Source organism: Salvelinus sp. IW2-2015, linkage group LG19 (assembly GCF_002910315.2).
Source record: "Salvelinus sp. IW2-2015 linkage group LG19, ASM291031v2, whole genome shotgun sequence".
Classification (NCBI taxonomy): Eukaryota; Metazoa; Chordata; class Actinopteri; order Salmoniformes; family Salmonidae; genus Salvelinus; species Salvelinus sp. IW2-2015.
Window position 1 is genome coordinate 11,078,990 of NC_036859.1, and position 17,288 is coordinate 11,096,277.

The 17,288-nt window shown below is 46.5% G+C and overlaps 1 protein-coding gene across 1 annotated transcript in view; it reads left to right on the plus strand.

The window, feature by feature from the left end:
* c8b (complement component 8, beta polypeptide) overlaps positions 1–5,283 on the plus strand; it is a 39,094-nt gene extending 33,811 nt beyond the window's left edge. Inside the window, exons 14-24 of the mRNA XM_024009981.2 lie at positions 291–438; positions 951–1,104; positions 1,410–1,551; positions 1,687–1,819; positions 2,156–2,353; positions 2,613–2,853; positions 3,015–3,143; positions 3,298–3,461; positions 4,591–4,744; positions 4,878–4,946; positions 5,076–5,283. Of these exons, the coding sequence (XP_023865749.2) occupies positions 291–438; positions 951–1,104; positions 1,410–1,551; positions 1,687–1,819; positions 2,156–2,353; positions 2,613–2,853; positions 3,015–3,143; positions 3,298–3,461; positions 4,591–4,744; positions 4,878–4,946; positions 5,076–5,230 (1,687 nt within the window). The 3' untranslated portion in view covers positions 5,231–5,283. The remainder of the gene's footprint in view (positions 1–290; positions 439–950; positions 1,105–1,409; positions 1,552–1,686; positions 1,820–2,155; positions 2,354–2,612; positions 2,854–3,014; positions 3,144–3,297; positions 3,462–4,590; positions 4,745–4,877; positions 4,947–5,075) is intronic.
* Positions 5,284–17,288: the final 12,005 nt, after the last annotated feature.

Here is a 17,288-nt window from a genome sequence, read left to right on the forward strand (position 1 = left end):
GTGTGTGTTGTGTGTGTGTGTGTGTGTGTGTGTGTGTGTGTGTGTGTGTGTGTGTGTGTGTGTGTGTGTGTGTGTGTGTGTGTGTGTGTGTGTGTGTGTGGTTGTGTGTGTGTGTGTGTGTGTGTGTGTGTGTGTGTGCATATTTCTTCAAAGAAGTCCACCTTTTTGAAACCATAATGATTTTCTATCACATCAACACACAGATGATTCCTCTCGTCTAACCCTGCTTGACTAATATAAGAGGCTGATGCAGTGCGGTGAGCTGTGAGTTATGGTGATCTATGTTTCAGTGATGTTGCCATAGCCGGCAGTGGCGAGGAGCCCAGCGGCGTCCGTGAGGCTCGGTCTGTGGGGACTCAGGTCGCCGTGCAGCCGGTGGAATGTGTACAATCAGAGTGGTCCTCCTGGACGCGCTGCGATGTCTGCAGGAAGAAGAGGGTGAATATTAGCAGGAGGAGGAAGAAATGGATGATGATTATGAGGAGGAGGATGGTAGATAAAACCTGTTAGTGGAGAGTATAGAGAGTATAGTAAAACCTGTTAGTGGAGAGTATAGAGAGTATAGTAAAACCTGTTAGTGGAGAGTATAGAGAGTATAGTAAAACCTGTTAGTGGAGAGCATAGAGAGTATAGTAAAACCTGTTAGTGGAGAGTATAGCGTAAGTGGCACAGGTTGCTGTTTGTAATCCACTTGACATGGATAAAGACAAGGGGAGTAGCTACCCTTGACAAGAGAGTGAAAAGACAGTTCTGATATCATAACGGACATGAGATGTACTTCACATTCTGTGCACAGACTGGGTAATGCAGCCTTTCTGTGACTAATAGCTTTACAGTAAGTGGGCACTTAGGTAAAGATGTGTTGTACTGTAGATTTCGAATTGTTTTCAATTGTCTTTTATTCTCTCTCTCCCTCCCCTCTCTCCCCCTCTCCATCGCCCTTCCCCCAGTATCGTTATGCTAAGCTTGTCCAGCCATCTCAGTTTGGCGGGGAGCCCTGTCATGTCCAGGGCAAAGAGGTGGAGCCCTGTAGCCCTCCATCTCGCTACGACTGTACACTTGAAGAAACACCTCTGTGTGAAGGCTTCCTCTGCACTTACACAGGTATTCTTTCCACACAATCCACCAACTTAACCCTAACGTTAAGCCTGATTTGAATAATCCTAACCACTGGTATTCTCTCCTCTGATCTCAGAACTATATGCCTGCTATTTCTACACTGCTTAGATCCCTTGCATGTCTTCTAGATGTCTGTGTGGATGTAAAAAATCTAATTTAAAAAGTGCTGCATATCAAATGAAAGGTTTTACTCCACATAGTGCACTGCCAGTATAGGGCTCTGGACAAAACCTAGAGGACCACATAGGGAATGTGGTGTGATTTGAGATGTGACCTGTGTGTCTTCCCAGGGCGCTGTGTGCCTATAGACCTGCGCTGTAACGGGGATGATGACTGTGGGGACTGGTCAGATGAGAAGGGCTGTCAGAAGGTGAACAAGGCCTGCAAGCAGGAGGCACAGGAGTACTATGGCATCGAGAACCTGGCCAAAGGGTGAGGCATGTTCACTGTGGGCCGAGTAAAAACTTGAGCTCAGCGTACACAAACTCAATTATTTTTTTACTCAAATCTTCCATTGACATCAGTGCAGGAATTATGTGAAAGTGAATCCCTTTCTCTCTCCTGTAGAATCAACATACTGAACAGTAACTTAGAGGGAGTGGTCATTGACAACAGATACTACGCAGGCAGTTGCTTGCCTCACTACATCCAGGACGTCAGGTTCAGGAAGCCTTATAACCTGCAGCAGTACACACTAGAGGTAGGAAGCCTTATAACCTGCAGCAGTACACACTGGAGGTAGGAAGCCTTATAACCTGCAGCAGTACACACTGGAGGTAGGAAGCCTTATAACCTGCAGCAGTACACACTGGAGGTGATAAGGGACCGCATCAAATACGCTTAAAATGCATCCTTCCTTCTTCTACAGTACCACATTTCTAATGATTAATATAACTGGACAATACAGACATGTTGTCTCAGCAATATGTTTCATGAAGGATACATTTATTCATAACTGGGTTGCTGCTACAGTATGTGTGTGACTGTGACCTGTAGTGAATGTAAACATGACTTTTCTCTTGTTTGTCTGCCACAGACCAAAGGCACGTACGACTTCAAGCTGCAGTCTTTCGAGTCATACTCTGAGTTTGTCCATCACACCATGACGGAGCGCACTTCCAAGACCACGGTGTCCATTGGCTTTGCCGTGCCGGGCGTGGCCGAGTTCGGCTTCAACTACGCTGACTCCAAATACTCCAAGTCAGAGAAGAAAATACGCCGCGCCTCTAGGAAGGTGAGAGTTGTTTATCAGGGGTATGTTCAGAAGAGAGCATTGTTACAGAATGTTCCCAATATAAATTTATTTTGTAGAACAGATATGATTATCTGTCATGAAGAATAGGGAACTGAGCCAGCTCTAGTTATTACATTTCTATCTGCAATGTTCTGAACAACATAAAAGCACAATTCACCCCAAAATCAACGTTTTGTGTCATTCACATTCAGTAACCAAGCCCTCCTGACACGCCCCTTTGCCCGCCACCCCTCCACAGGAAAACAGCTTTGTCCAGGCAAAGGCAGAGCTGCAACTGGCCCGATACATCCTGAAGTCAGAGGATCTGATGCTGCACCCGGAGTTCTTCCTGCGTCTTCTTGCCTTGCCCCAGTCCTACAACTACGGGGAGTACAGACAGATCTACAGAGACTATGGAACCCATTACATCACAGAGGCTACCCTGGGAGGAGACTACGAGTACACAGTCATCCTGGACAAGGAGAAGCTGGAGAAGACAGGTGACTGATGATGCTTTGCTATTCCATGCAAAGAGGCTAGTGCACTACGGGGCCATAGGGTGACATTTCACTTCACAGCAGCTACCCATGGACAATTGAAGTAAAGTACCATATCACAATGGCAGTTGTAATACTCTCCTATATCTCCACTCCCATTTTAGGTTATTCTCTGGAAGCCTACAAGAACTGTGTGCAGATAGGTCTGAAGGTGGGGGCCAACATCAAGGGAGTGTATGTGACTGTGGGGGTCGAGGGAGGTAGTTGTGATGGTCTGCTCAATGAAATGGGAGGTGAGGAGTGGATCTAGATCACCGGCAACACGGGTCTCTCTTTCTGTCTCGTACTGTAGAACAAATAGCCATTTCCTCCTTCTCTTTAACTGTCTCTATCTTCCTCTCTCTCCGCACCGTCTCCTCTCTCTCCCGCCTCTCCCCCCTCCTCTAGAGGACACAGTGAAAGGCAGCATGGTGGAGGACTTTGTCGCGGTGGTTCGAGGGGGTGACAGTGAGTCCATCACCTGGCTGGCTGCCAAGAAGCTGCCCACGCCACAACTGATGAGACTGTGGGGAGAAGCCGTGCATTACAACCCTGACTTCATCCGCAGCGTGGTGGGAATACTGTCTCTCTCGCTATTCTCTGTTCTCGCTATTTATCTCGGTCTCTTTGGTATACACTCCCTCTCATTCTACACCCACATGAAAAAATACTATAGTATACTATGGTTAAATGCTATAGTATTCACTGTAGTGTTTTTGCGGACTTTAGTCTAAAGTCTGCAAAGTGTTGCTGCAGTGTTACTGCAGTGTTGCAGACATGACTGTAGTATAGTGTAGTATTTACATTTTACTATAGTATACTGTAAATACTGTAGAGAAAAAAAACGTTTGAATTTACTGTAGTGTTTATACTGTACAGTAGTATTTATTGTAGGGTTTTTGCAGACATTACTGTAGTATTTACTATAGTTTTTTCCTCGTATTATCTTTGGCGAAACTGTGGGGGTTTTGTCCTTAAAGAAAAGTACTTGACAAAATACTGAAAGAGATAATTTTCCATAACCTGTAAGTAGATAGGTAAGTAAGTAGGTAGGTAGTTATAGGTAGGTAGTATATACTACAGTAATTACTGTAGTGTTTTTGCGGACATCACTATAGTATTTACTAATGTGTTTTTGCGTACTATAGTGTTTTGCATACAATACTGTAGTATTTATTGTTTTGTTTTTGCAATCTGTAGTATAATGTAGTATTTAGTATAGTATACTACAAAATGATATATTAAGTACTACACATGATTGAGGTATACTACAGTGTGTAGTATAGTATTCTACAAAATACTACAGTAACTACAGAATTCTATAGAAGGTACTGTAGTATTCTATAGTACACTTTAGTATTTTTTTCTCTTCTCTTTCACTTCTCTTTAGCAAGCTGGGACGTGTCCTTTCTATTTATCTCACTCACTATTTTACTCCTTATTTTCTCTCTCTCTCTTCATGCACTTCTCATTCTCTCTCTATCATTTTCTCTCTCCATCTCCTTCTCTATCTCTCTCTCTTCATCTCATTCTCTCTTTCTCTCTCTCTCTTCATCTCCTATCTCTCTCTCTCTCTCTCGCTCTCTGTCATTCAGATTTCCCAAAGGTTCCTCTATAGGTGTCCTCTAGCAGTCTGTCAGACTCCAGCCCTGAGCTGGTTGTGATGATGTTAAAGTATTGTTGTTGTTGTCTTTGTGACAGACGCGGCCGCTATATGAGCTGGTGACCGCCAGAGACTTCTCCAGCGCTAACTCCCTGAAGAAGAACCTGAGGAGAGCCCTGGCTGAATACCTGGAGGAGAGCAGCTCTTGCCGCTGTGCTCCCTGCCACAACAACGGACTGGCTGTTCTCAAAGGTAAACACCCTCCCTCAAGCCCCCTGCTTAAAGGACTTCCTCCCCGATCCAGCTATACTTTGTAGATTTATGAAACTATGAAAGATGATAATGATAGTGATGATGAGGATGATGTCTTCCTCTCCCCCCTCAGGCACCAGGTGTGAGTGTGTGTGTCCATCTGGCTACAGTGGACTGGGTTGTGAGATCACCCAACGACCAGGTCATTCTCTTAATAAAAACACAAACCTACACGATAAAGCCTTCACCTGTAGCTTTAACATAATTTCCACAATATTGCCATTTCCATGCTATTGGGGAGGTTTAACCTTTTGAGCTTTGTCCCAAATAGATATAGGCATAGACGGCAGCTGGAGCTGCTGGGGTTCGTGGTCACCCTGCGCGGAGCGGTCTAAGACACGGAGCCGTCAGTGTAACAACCCTGCACCTAGCAACGGAGGCATGGCCTGCAGAGGACTCCAGATGGAAACTACTGATTGTTTCTGATATTGTCCCGGACTCTTGATTGAAATAAAGATAATTCATGTCACCCTTGGAAATGTGCCTGTGATATGTTTGCGTTCTTGACTCTCTTATGACAAAATGATCTGTTACACAAATGTGTGTAAGCCAATTGAGAAAAACTGAGGTGATCAAGCATAACAGAGAATGATTTTGTTTTTATTTCTAAACATGAACATTTTGGCCATCGTCTTTCTCATCAGATCAGAAGACAGATTTGGTATCATTCTTTACCTCTTAAACATACATCGTTGGTATTGACTCCCACTTCCTGCTGTAGTGTTGAAATCTGTTGTGTCCCGTCTTTCTTATGACATCAGCAGCGTTGGTTCTGAGAGGAGGAGCCAAGGCAGACGGAGCACCTGTCTGGCCGAGGGTTATCACATCACCGTCTCCGTGTCTTACTTCCTGACTGACAGGAAGACTACGCGCCCCAGCAACTCCAGGCCTGTCCGTCGTGGAACCTATCAGACAACAGTATGGCAGGCTCTGTGTCACCCACCCTGCTATTGCTCTTCACTCATCGAAGTCTCAACACACACACTTTATACACAAAACTATGTGGACACCACTTCAAATTAGTGGATTCAGCTATTTCAGCCACACCCGTTGCTGACAGGTGTATAAAATCGAGCACACAGCCATGCAATCTCCATAGACTACTGTTATTGTGAAGTGGAAACATCTAGTAGCACAACGGCTCAGCGGCGAAGTGGTAGGCCACACAAGCTCACAGAATGGGGCCGCCGAGTGCTGAACCGCGTAGTGCATAAAAATCATCTGTCCTCGGTTGCAACACTCACTACCGAGTTCCAAACTGTTTCTGTAAGAAACGTCAGCACAAGAACTGTTCGTCGGGAGCTTCGTGAAATGGGTTTTCATGGCCGAACAACCGCACGCACACAAGCCTAAGATCACCATGCACAATCCCAAGTGTCTGTTGAAGTGGTGTAAAGCTCGCAGCCATTGGACTCTGGAGGAGTGGAAATGCCTTTTCTGGCGTGGTGAATCATGCTTCACAATCTGACGTTCCGACGGAAAACAATGGTTCTGGCTTATGCCAGGAGAATGCTACCTGCCCCAATGCATAGTGCCAACTGTACAGTTTGGTGGAGGAGAAATTATGGTCTGGGGCTGATCTTCATGGTTCAGGATAGGCCCCTTAGTTCCAGTGAAGGGAAATGTTAAAGCTACAGTACACAATGACATTCTAGATGATTCTGTGCTTCCAACTTAGTAGCAGCAGCTTGGGGAAGGCCCTTTCCTGTTTCAGATAGGTCCATACAGAAATGGTTTGTTGAGATCGGTGTGGAAGAACTTGACTGGCCTGCACAGAGCCCTGACCTCAACCCCATCGAACACCTTTGGGATGAATTGGAACGCCGACTGCGAGCCAGGCTTAATCGCTCAACATCAGTGCCCGACCTTACTAATGCTCTTGTGGCTGAATGGAAGCAAGTCCCCTCAGCAATGTTCCAACAGCTAGTGGAAAGCCTTCACAGAAGAGTGGAGGCTGTTATAGCAGCAAAGGGGGGACCAACCAACTCCATATTAATGCCCATGATTTTGGAATGAGATGTTCGACGAGCACTTTTGGTCATGTAGTGTACTAACCCCAGCACAGTTACTGTAGTAAGGTGTGGCACTTACTGTCATCTGATGGCGGATATAAGTAACTACAAATAATAGCACTCTGTTACACCCACCTTTCCTGAGGCTCTCTTCAGTGTGTGTGTATGTGTGTGCAGCACAAACAATAACAACTTTTATTTTGTGTGTCTGTGTGTGTGTCAGATGCATCCTGTTGTTCCCACTTATCATGACTGTTGATGACCCCTGACCTCTGCTTACCCCTGAGTGCCGCGGCCAACTCCAGGGATGGGTAGCAGCGTTGAACACTTGTCCTGTCTCATCAGACTGGTCATCAAAGTCTGCCTGCCTACTTACCGTGAACTCCCAGTTCATTCCCTCATTTAGAAACAAAACATTATTTCAAGAATTTATGAAATTCAGTAGATCAAGGAATTTTCCTAGACAGGTCACATGTCTGAAAAAACTCCCAGATCTAACTAAACTATAAAATCATGACCTTAACCCTACAGTATCCCACATGGGTCTCCAAGCCCCCTCCATTTTGTATGGTCCATTTCCTCGTCCTGATCTGTCACTTCCTCTTCCCTGTTTCTCAGATCTACTACATCACTTCCTAACTCTAACTTATGTCACTTCCTGCCTGTGTGTTCAGGTTCTGCTGCATCACCACTCGGTGGATGAGATCTCCTATATCGTCAAGGATACCCAGGCCTTCGACTACCACCGGGCCATGGACTACTCCTCTGGGAAGGAGGGACACCACAGTTGGGATTGCGACTTTTGTGTGTTTGTGAAGTACGTGTGTCGTCTGGAAGATGATGAAGGTGTGTGCTCCTCTTCCTTCACATCCCTCCCTCCCTCCCTGGCAGGCAGAGCCCCTGATCATTGACTTGCGTGACCTCTTCACACTCATCTACGACATCAAGCAGCGCGAGGAGATGGAGAAGAAGGCCCAGAAGGACAAGCAGTGTCACACACAGACACACACAAACCCACATGAAAACCACATTAAACATTTGGAGACATACGACTCAACAGATTGTACGCTTGTCTTGAGGTTGGTGATGTACATAGAAACTATAAGTTATCATTACTCATTGTGTATTTATTATTACTTTTATGACGCGTTTTACTTTTCTATTTATTTTTCTCTGCATTGTTGGGAAGGACCCGTAAGTTAGCATTTCACTGTTAGTCTACACCTGTTGTTTACCTGTGAAATCAACAGTTTTTTACATTTATCTCATTAAATTCCTTCACCAATCAGTTCGGAAAGAGCAAGCAAGCTAGTTGTTTACATGCGTGATGGACAGATTAGTGTAGCCTATGGCGCAAGATGCGACTGAAATTTTGCGAATGCTCGCCCTAGGTGAGGAGATAGCAAGAGAGGGTTGAGGAGGAGGTTTGAAGCTCTGTGCATCTTGTTATGACATGCATTATCTGAATTAGGTCAACAGAATTATACCTAGGAGAAGCGGCTTCAATTGAAGAACTTTGAATGTCCTTTTAGCTAACAAGCTTGAGTTAGCTAGCTAACAAGCTTGTGTGTGCAGAGCGGCGCCAAAATTAAAAACACGTCCTACCTTTTTGTAGTTAATAAATCCAATGTGAAACGTGATAACTAGGCCTATAGGATCCTTAATTAGCATTAAAAAAGTTAATCCATTCTTCTCTAGCTAATTCAAAATCTCTCTCCCAATCTCCTGAATCAGGGAGGGGGAGGGGCAGGTACCCTAAACACATACAGGCAAAGATTTCCAGCTTGCAGGCAGACACTGGAATACGTTTCTGAGTGACAGAGTGAGGGCTTTGCATAGGCTCTTGGTTATGTTTTTTTTTGTGGGACTAGAAATAAATGCCTGGAACGTTAAATAACGTTATAAACATGTTCCCAATGCCTTTAAAATAACGGTTCTGTTCAGGAACAGTATGGATCACTTTCGTTCCTGTTATTTAATGTTTTCGGTTCTGTTCACTGAACTGGATTCAACCCCTGATTCTCAACAAGTTACTTGCATACAGCTGCACGCACAACATTACTTTTCATGTTTCTTGCGGTTATGGTCACTGTGGTGCCCACAGATTTCCATTTCCTCTCCCCACTGGTGGTAGTGCAAAAATTCTTTTTTTCCCCCACCCAGAACTAGTCGCAGCCAAGCAGAGCCACTTCCCCTGCAACACTGGCAGAATGCCCAAAAGCCTCCTGCTGCTCATGCTTGTAATGACATTGCTCCTTGCGCACCTGCCCATTAATAGTACGCAGGTGGAGTAGTCGAAGTAAAACCGTAACTAGCAAGATGGAGGCAACCACGAAACGGCGTATGCAAACCACAGGTATAATAAGAACTGGTGACTGCGCCCAAGATGTCCGACCGTTGTTTTAAAGGTTTAAAAAAAAGCACATTTTAGTTTTCATGAATTTTTACGAAATAGTTTGAATCTTTAGCTGTGGTAACTAGTGAGGACACATTTAATGTAGTCAACTGGCTGGGACTTCCAACGTCATTGGCTGATCCCTCCTGATGACCCGGTTGGAGTATCAGCCAACTGTGAAGAAGCACCATCGAGATAACGTCAATGGTGCTGCCCATGCTGTCACAGACGCTATAATGGCGCAGATACAAAGATGAGCCCCCCCCCCTAGGTTTCCATCCAATTGGCAGCAGATTTTCAAGCAAATATTCTAGAATGAAGTAAATACGTGCATTTTCCCATCAGTGGTATGTTTCCACCGAATGGACTTGTTGCGGATAAAAAATCAGTGTGTGATGAGGTAGTGCACACAAAATGTAGTTTTTCGCTTACGTTTTGATATACCGAATAAAAATCTAAAGTTCAATGTGTTTCCAATGCATTTTCAACTCTACTGATAGTTTTGAGGCAAAAACTGTTGCGATAAATAGCAAATGTCCATACACTGGTCTTGATACCTGCCCTCTAGCCAATAGCTTGCAGATACAGTGTGGGTATGCTGTGCGGGTTGTCTCGTCTACATGATGAGATTATTGTGTATCTGCGGCAGTCAAACGGCAGTCAAGCATAGACCGTCATGTCACCAGAATCAGACCCTCAATATTTATCAGTGGTGAAAAAAGTACAGCATTTTCATACTTGAGTAAAAGATACCTTAATAGAATCTCAAGTAAAAGTGAAAGTCACCCAAGAAAATTCTACTTGAGTAAAAGTCTAAACGTTTTTGTTTTTAAATATACTTAAGTATCAAAAGTAAATATAATTGCTCAAATTACCTTAAGTATAAAAAGTCAAAGTATAAATCCTTTAAAATTCCTTACGTGCTGGAGCGCCAAGTATAGGACTAAAAGGCTCCTTAACAGCTTCTACCCCCAAGCCATAAGACAGCTGAAAAACGAAATTAATCAAATGGCAACCCAGACTATTTACATTGACCCCCGCCCCCACTTTACAAATTACCTCACCTAACTGCACATTGACTCGGTACCGGTACCCCCTGTATATAGCCTCGTTATTGTTATGTATTGTATTTCTTTACTTTAGTTAATTTAGTAAATATTTTATTAACTCTATTTCTTGAACTGCATTGTTGGTTAAGGGCTTGTAAGTAAGCATTTCAAGGTAAGGTCGACACCTGTTGTATTCGGCGCATGTGAATTTAAATTTTTTATATTTTTATATTAAGCAAACCAGACAGCACCATTTAATTTTTATTTATTTTTTACAGATAGCCAGGGGCACGCTCCAACACTCAGACATAATTTACAAACAAAGCATGTGTTTAGTGAGTCCGCCAGAGCAGAGGCAGTAGGGATGACCAGGGATGTTTTCTTGATAAGTGTGTGAATTAGATAATTGTCCTGTCCTGCTAAGAATTCAAAATGTAACAAGTACTTTACTATTGGGTGTCTGGGAAAATGTATGGAGTAAAAAGTACATCATTTTCTTCAGGAATGTAGTGAAGTAAAAGTAAAATTTGTCCAGTATATAAATAGTAAAGTAAAGTACAGATATCCCCAAAAACTACTTAGGTAGTACTTTCAAGTATTTTTAGTTAAGTACTTTACACCGATGATATTTATTGGAATGTGGCAAAAGTGACAAAATCCTCAAAATCTCTCAGAAAAAGCAAATAGCTAGCTATTACCAGCTGTCCAGAAGAGTACTTTATCTTAGTGCTAGCTGGTGAAGGTATCCACAATGTCCATGGAAAAATAATAATAATATTTCTTGGAACAGCATGTCTTGTCATGTTTTGTCTTTGATCATCATGTCTTGTCCCTGTGCTTCCCTCTGCTGGTCTTATTAGGTTCTTTCCCTCTTTCTATCCCTCTCTCTCCTCCTCCCTCTCTCCCTCTCCCGCTCTCTCTCTCTATCGTTCCGTTCCTGCTCCCAGCTGTTTCTCATTCTCCTAACGACCTCATTTACTCTTTCACACCTGTCCCCTATTTTGCCCTCTGATTAGAGTCCCTATTCCCCTCTGTTTCCCGCTTCTGTCCTTGTCGGATTCTTGTTTGATGTTTGCTGTTCTGTGTCCTTGTTCCGCCCTGTCGTGTTTTTGCTTCTCTTCAGATGCTGCGTGTGAGCAGGTGTCTCTCTGTCAGCTACGGCCTGTGCCTTCCTGAAGCGACCTGCAGTCTGTGGTCCGGTCTCCAGTCGTTCCTCTCTACTGACGAGAGGATTCAGTTTCCTGTTTTGGATTTACTTAATAATATCCAGTAGAATTATTGTTTGTTTTAGACTGGAATAAAGACTCTGTTTCTATTACGTCACTTTTTGGGTCCTCATTCACCAGCATAACAGAAGATCGCACCAAGAATGGACCCAGCGACTACGGATTCTCGCAACACTGCCGTCGAGATCAGGGAGCATGCTCGGCAGACACGAGCAGGATTGTCTGCTCTCGTCATGCCGTTGAGACCCGCGGCGCTCACGTCTCCGATCTCTCAGGACAGTTTCAGAGTCTTCGTCTCGTGCCACAGCTACTTCCTGGGCTTCCGAGTCTCCGGAACCTAGGGTTAATAACCCACCATGTTACTCTGGGCAGCCCACTGAGTGTCGCTCCTTTCTCACCCAGTGTGATATTGTGTTCTCTCTCCAGCCCAACACATACTCAAGGAGAGAGCTCGGATCGCTTACGTCATATCACTCCTTACTGGTCGGGCTCGGCAGTGGGGCACAGCTATCTGGGGAGCAAGGGCTGAGTGTCTCTACGTTTATCAGAACTTTAAAGAGGAGATGATACGGGTTTTTGATCGTTCAGTTTTTGGGAGAGGCTTCCAGGGCCCTGGCTTCCCTATGTCAAGGTGATCGATCCATAACGGATTACTCTATAGAGTTTCGCACTCTTGCTGCATCCAGTGACTGGAACGAGCCGGCGTTGCTCGCTCGTTTTCTGGAGGGACTCCACGCTGAGGTTAAGGATGAGATTCTCTCCCGGGAGGTTCCTTCCAGCGTGGACTCTTTGATTGCACTCGCCTCCGCATAGAACGACGGGTAGATCTTCGTCACGGAGCTGTGGAGGAGAGCTCGCGTTTAACGTGTTTCCCCTCTCGCACTTCAACACATCTCCTCCCATCGGCTCAGAGACTGAGCCCATGCAGCTGGGAGGTATTCGCATCTCGACTAAGGAGAGGGAACGGAGAATCACCAACCGCCTTTGCCTCTATTGCGGTTCTGCTGGACATTTTGTCATGTCATGTCCAGTAAAAGCCAGAGCTCATCAGAAGCGGAGGGCTACTGGTGAGCGCTACTACTCAGGTCTCTCCAATCAAGATCCTGTACTAACCTTGTCGGTCCATCTACGCTGGACCGGTTCGGCTGCTTCCTGCAGTGCCTTGATAGACTCTGGGGCTGAGGGGTTGTTTTATGGACGAAGCTTGGGCTCGGAAACATGACATTCCTCTCAGACAGTTAGGGAAGCCCACGCCATGTTCGCCTTAGATGGTAGTCCTCTCCCCAGTATCAGATGTCACTACCTTTAACCCTCACAGTATCTGGTAACCACAGTGGACCATTTCTTTTTGATTTTTCGTTCACCGCTTTTACACCTGTTGTTTTGGTCATCCCTGGCTAGTATGTCATAATCCTTCTATTAATTGGTCTAGTAATTCTATCCTATCCTGGAACGTTTCTTGGTCATGTGAACTGTTTAATGTCTGCTATCCCTCCTGTTTCTTCTGTCCCCTCTACTCAGGAGGAACCTGGTGATTTGACAGGATGCGCGGAGGAATATCATGATTACGCCACGGTCTTCAGCGGTCCAGAGCCAACTCTCTTCTCCTCACCGGTCGTCATGATTGTTGTATGATCTCCTTCCGGGGACCACTCCCCTTCGGGGGTAGACTCTACTCTCTGTCGGCTCCCGAGACGTAGGCTCTCGAGGATTATCTGTCTGTTTCTCTCGACGCCGGTACCGTGGTGCGCTTCTTCCTCTCCGCCGGAGCGGGGTTTTTCTTTGTTAAGAAGAAGGACGGTACTCTGCGCCCCTGCGTGGATTATCGAGGGCTGAATGACATAAACGGTTAAGAATCGTTATCCGCTTCCCCTTATGTCGTCAGCCTTCGAGATTCTGCAGGGAGCCAGTTCTTTACTAGTTGGACCTTCGTAACGCTTACCATCTCGTACGCATCAGAGAGGGGGACGAGTGGAAAACGGCGTTTAACACTCCGTTAGGGCATTTTGAATACCAGGTTCTGCCGTTCGTCCTGCTAATGCTCCAGCTGTCTTTCAGCATTAGTTAATAGTACTGAGAGACATGCTGAACATCTTTGTTTTCGTTTCGTTGCCGATATCCTGATTTTTTCACCGTCACTCGGATTCATGTTCCAGCACGTTCGACGTGTACTCAGCGCCTTTTAGAGATTGTGCTCTACGTGAAGGCTGAGAAGTGCGCCTTTCATGCTCCTCTGTCACATTCTCGGTTCTGTTATTCCGCTGAAGGCATTCAGATGGATCCCGCTAAGGTCCAGGCTGTCAGCGATTGGCCCGTTCCTAAGTTCACGTGTCGAGTTGCAGCGCTTTCTCGGTTTCGCTAATTTCTATCGGCGTTTCATTCGTAATTTCGGTCAAGTGGGTGCCCCTCTCACAGCTCTGACTTCTGTCAAGACTTGCTTTAAGTGGTCCGGTTCCGCCAGGGAGCTTTTGATCTCCTCAAGAAGCGTTTTACATCCGCCCCTATCCTTGTTACTCCTGACGTCACTAAACAATTCATTGTCGAGGTTGACGCTTCAGAGGTGGCGTGGGAGCCATTCTGTCCCAGCGCTTCCAGTCTGACGATAAGTCCATCCTTGCGCTTAGTTTTCTCATCGCCTGTCGCCATCGGAAGCGCAACTATGATGTGGTAACCCGGAACTGCTCGCCATCCGCTTAGCCATAGGCGAATGGCGACAGTGGTTGGAGGGGCGACCGTCCCTTTTGTCGTTTGGACCTGACCATAAGAACCTTGAGTATCCGTTCTGCAACACTTAATGCACGTCAAGCTCGTTGGGCGTTGTTTTCGCTCGTTTCGAGTTCGTGATTTCCTATCGCCCGGGAATAAGAACACCAAGCCTGATGCCTTATCCCGTCTCTTTAGTTCTTCTGTGGCTTCTACCGACCCGAGGGGATCTCCCTGAAGGGCGTGTTGTCGGGTTGACTGTCTGGGGAATTGAGAGACAGGTAAGCAAGCACTCACTACACACTGCGTCGCCGCGCGCTTGTCCTAGTAACCTTCTGTTCGTCCTGTCTCTACTCGTCTGGCTGTTCTTCAGTGGGCTCATTCTGCCAAGTTAGCTGGCCACCCCGGCGTTCGGGGTACGCTTGCTTCTATTCGCCAGCGGTTTTGGTGGCCTACTCAGGAGCGGGCAGCCACGTTTCGTGGCTGCTTGTTCGGACTGCGCGCAGACTAAGTCAGGTAACTCTCCTCCTGCCGGTCGTCTCAGACCACTTCATTCCTTCTCGACCTTGGTCTCACATCGCCTTAGACTTTATTACCGGTCTGCCTTCGTCTGCGGGGAGACTGTGATTCTTACGGTTATCGATAGGTTCTCTAAGGCGGCACATTTCATTCCCCTCGCTAGCTTCCTTCCGCTAAGGAGACGGCACAAATCATCATTGAGAATGTGTTCAGAATTCATGGTCTCCCGTTAGACGCCGTTTCAGACAGAGGCCCGCAATTCACGTCACAGTTTTGGAGGGAGTTCTGTCGTTTGATTGGTGCTTCCGTCAGTCTCTCTTCCGGGTTTCATCCCCAGTCAAACGGTCAAGCAGAAAGGGCCAATCAGTCGATTGGTCGCATATTACGCAGCCTTTCGTTTCGAAACCCTGCGTCTTGGGCAGAACAGCTCCCCTGGGCTGAGTACGCTCACAACTCGCTTCCTTCGTCTGCTACCGGGCTATCTCCGTTCAGAGTAGTCTTGGTACAGCCTCCTCTGTTCTCGTCCCAGCTCCGCGAGTCCAGCGTTCCCCTCCGCTCAGGCTTTTTGTCCAACGTTGTGAGCGCACCTGAGGAGGGTCAGGTCTGCACTTTGCCGTTACAGGGCGCAGACTGTGAGAGCCGCCAATAAACGTAGGTAAGAGTCCTAGGTATTGTCGCGGTCAGAGAGTGTGGCTTTCCACTCTAACCTTCCCTTACGACAAGCTTCTCGCAAGTTGACTCCGCGGTTCATTGGTCCGTTCCGTGTCTCTCACGGTCGTCAATCCTGTCGCTGTGCGACTGCTTCTTCCGCGACATCTTCGTCGCGTCCACCCTGTCTTCCATGTCTCTTGTGTCAAGCCTTTTTTCGCGCCCCCGTTCGTCTTCCTCCCCCCCCCCGTCCTTGTCGAGGGCGCACCTATTTACAAGGTACGGAAGATCATGACATGCGTTTCTCGGGACGTGGTCACCAGTACTTAGTGGATTGGGAGGGTTACGGTCCTGAGGAGAGGAGTTGGGTTCCATCTCGGACGTGCTGGACCGTTCGTTGATTGATGATTTCCTTCGTTGCCGCCAGGGTTCCTCCTCGAGTGCGCCAGGAGGCGCTCGGTGAGTGGGGGGTACTGTCATGTTTTGTCTTTGATCATCATGTCTTGTCCCTGTGCTTCCTCTTGCTGGTCTTATTAGGTTCTTTCCCTCTTTCTATCCCTCTCTCTCCTCCTCCTCTCTCTCCCTCTTCTCTCTCTATCGTTCCGTTCCTGCTCCCAGCTGTTTCTCATTCTCCTAACGACCTCATTTACTCTTTCACACCTGTCCCTATTTTGCCCTCTGATTAGAGTCCCTATTTCTCCCTCTGTTTTCCGCTTCTGTCCTTGTCGGATTCTTGTTTGATGTTTGCTGTTCTGTGTCCTTGTTCCGCCCTGTCGTGTTTTTGCCTTCTTCAGATGCTGCGTGTGAGCAGGTGTCTCTGTCAGCTACGGCCTGTGCCTTCCTGAAGCGACCTGCAGTCTGTGGTCGCGTCTCCAGTCGTTCCTCTCTACTGACGAGAGGATTTCAGTTTCCTGTTTTGGATTTACCTTTAATAATATCCAGTAGAATTATTGTTTGTTTTAGACTGGAATAAAGACTCTGTTTCTATTACGTCGCTTTTGGGTCCTCATTCACCAGCATAACATGTCTGACTGAATCTTTGAACAATGCTAACAATGATCCTGAATCTCGGGCCAATGCTAATGGAGCTGGACCTTTGGACAATGCTAATGACTCTGCAAATTGACCTACCACCAGCTTTTCAGGGAGATGGCACTGAGTCATTTGCTAGCTGGTCTCGTCGCCTTGAAGTGGCTGTACAAGCTATGTACAATCTGCCGGATGTGGAGTTGGACCCTGTGCTAGCATCAGTATTACCCACACACTTAGCTGATGCAGCATTCCTTTACTGGGACAGCCTTTCACCAATCGTTCAGAAGACCTACTCTGTTGTCAAGACCAAACGGAAGGAAGTCTTTGGCCCCAGGCACTCTCTTCCATTCTTTCAGACATTTGTGAATGCTCGCCCTAGGAAGCCCGGTGAGAGCTTGGATGTGTACAGTGCTGACATCACTTGTCTGGTTCTGGAGGCCTTCCCAGACTATGACCACAAAGCACAAAAAGGGGAGAAGTTTTGCTGCTTTGTGTCCAGATTGGACCTTACCTTGCAGGTGAAAATGAATGAAAATGGATCAGAGGCCCTGCTCGTCGCAAGTCGCTGTGAAAGAGCACGTGCAGCTCTCCAACTACATGCTGAGTACCCACCAGTGGCACCGGCCCCAGATCAGGTTGTTATGGTTCGTTCTAATGACATGGATGAGAAGTTCCTTCATGCTGTGGAACTGCTGACGCTCACTGTGAATGTCCTGACGAGTGAGGTACGCCAGCTACAGGGGGAAAAACAGAACCTCACAGAGCGTTTGGGCTTCTAGGCCAAAAGGACCTCCATCCCATCCAATAACTCTGCAAGGGGAGCATGTGGCTTCTCACCAGCCGTCAAGCTCAACATCCATCACAAGCCTACTACTCACCTGAACGACCGCCAGTACTGTC